This window comes from Sitophilus oryzae, unplaced genomic scaffold, assembly GCF_002938485.1.
Source record: "Sitophilus oryzae breed Bouriz unplaced genomic scaffold, Soryzae_2.0 scaffold_395_pilon_pilon, whole genome shotgun sequence".
Taxonomy (NCBI): Eukaryota; Metazoa; Arthropoda; class Insecta; order Coleoptera; family Curculionidae; genus Sitophilus; species Sitophilus oryzae.
This window is the reverse complement of record NW_022146968.1, coordinates 269,685-270,677: the sequence shown is the minus strand read 5'-3', so window position 1 is coordinate 270,677 and position 993 is coordinate 269,685. Positions and strand designations below refer to the sequence as shown.

Here is a 993-nt window from a genome sequence, read left to right as displayed (position 1 = left end):
CTGGTTTTATTAATCTTTCTTTCTAGATTTTTAACTTGGTATTGAAGCAGTTCTACATCCCAGTGATGTTCAAAAGATCGGTAAACGGATTTATCCAATGGTTGGAGCTCGTGCGTAGTGTTTGAGGGTAGGCAGTAGAGGACGATATCATTTTCATCAGCAGCTACAACAATTTCGATAACAAGGTGGCAAGCTGCTCCATCAAACACAAAAAAAAAACTTTTCCGGGGGGCTTAAACTTCGCCAAATGTTTAATGAAATCAACAAAAAGATCCTTGATCATAAATCCTTTTGGTACCATTCTAACAATACTTCCCGGTGCAAGTTGTTTGTCAATTCTGATTTTAACCTTTTACCTTTAAAAATAATCATCGGGGGTATAGCTGATACACAACCAACTATAGTAACACTTTCGGCATGTTCATTTGCGATGAAATGAACTCTTTGTGAACCCTTCTTTACAAGCACTGCCGGCTGGTGATGTAAAGTCGGCGGGCAATCTTTTTCGTCCATATCAAAAATTTTGGCAGGATTTTGCTTTAGTTCCAAATTATCTAAGAGCTTACCAAGTTTTTTAAAATGGTCGTCCACTATAAATTTATTAAGTTTTTGAGCCCTAGCTTGATTCATGAACTGTGCCTTACGCTTTGAGATTTCGGGATTTCTATTTAAAAACATTCGCATCCAATCTCTACCTGTCATGCATTTTTCTTCATTGGAATTATTTTTGATTTTATTTATCTTGCAGAACCTAAATACATTGTGTCTTAACAGCTTCATTGTTAGTGGTACCCCTATTTCAGCCAATCGTACAATTCTTTTCACAAGATCTTGTTCTTGGTGTTTACTTAGTATTGATTTCCTACCAATTTTTTTAACATGGGTTCTAGATTTTAAATGGTCCCTCAGTGTTCTTCGTGGAATTTTGAACCTCATCGCAGTTACTCTTTGAGAACATCTACCCCTTCGTATTGCGGTAAGGGCTGATCTCAT

The 993-nt window shown here is 36.8% G+C and overlaps 1 protein-coding gene across 1 annotated transcript; it reads right to left on the bottom strand.

The window, feature by feature from the left end:
* Positions 1-279: 279 nt before the first annotated feature.
* Positions 280-993, bottom strand: LOC115885492. Its single transcript, XM_030904435.1, has one exon. The coding sequence runs from the start codon at positions 991-993 to the stop codon at positions 280-282; it is 714 nt and encodes a 237-aa protein (XP_030760295.1).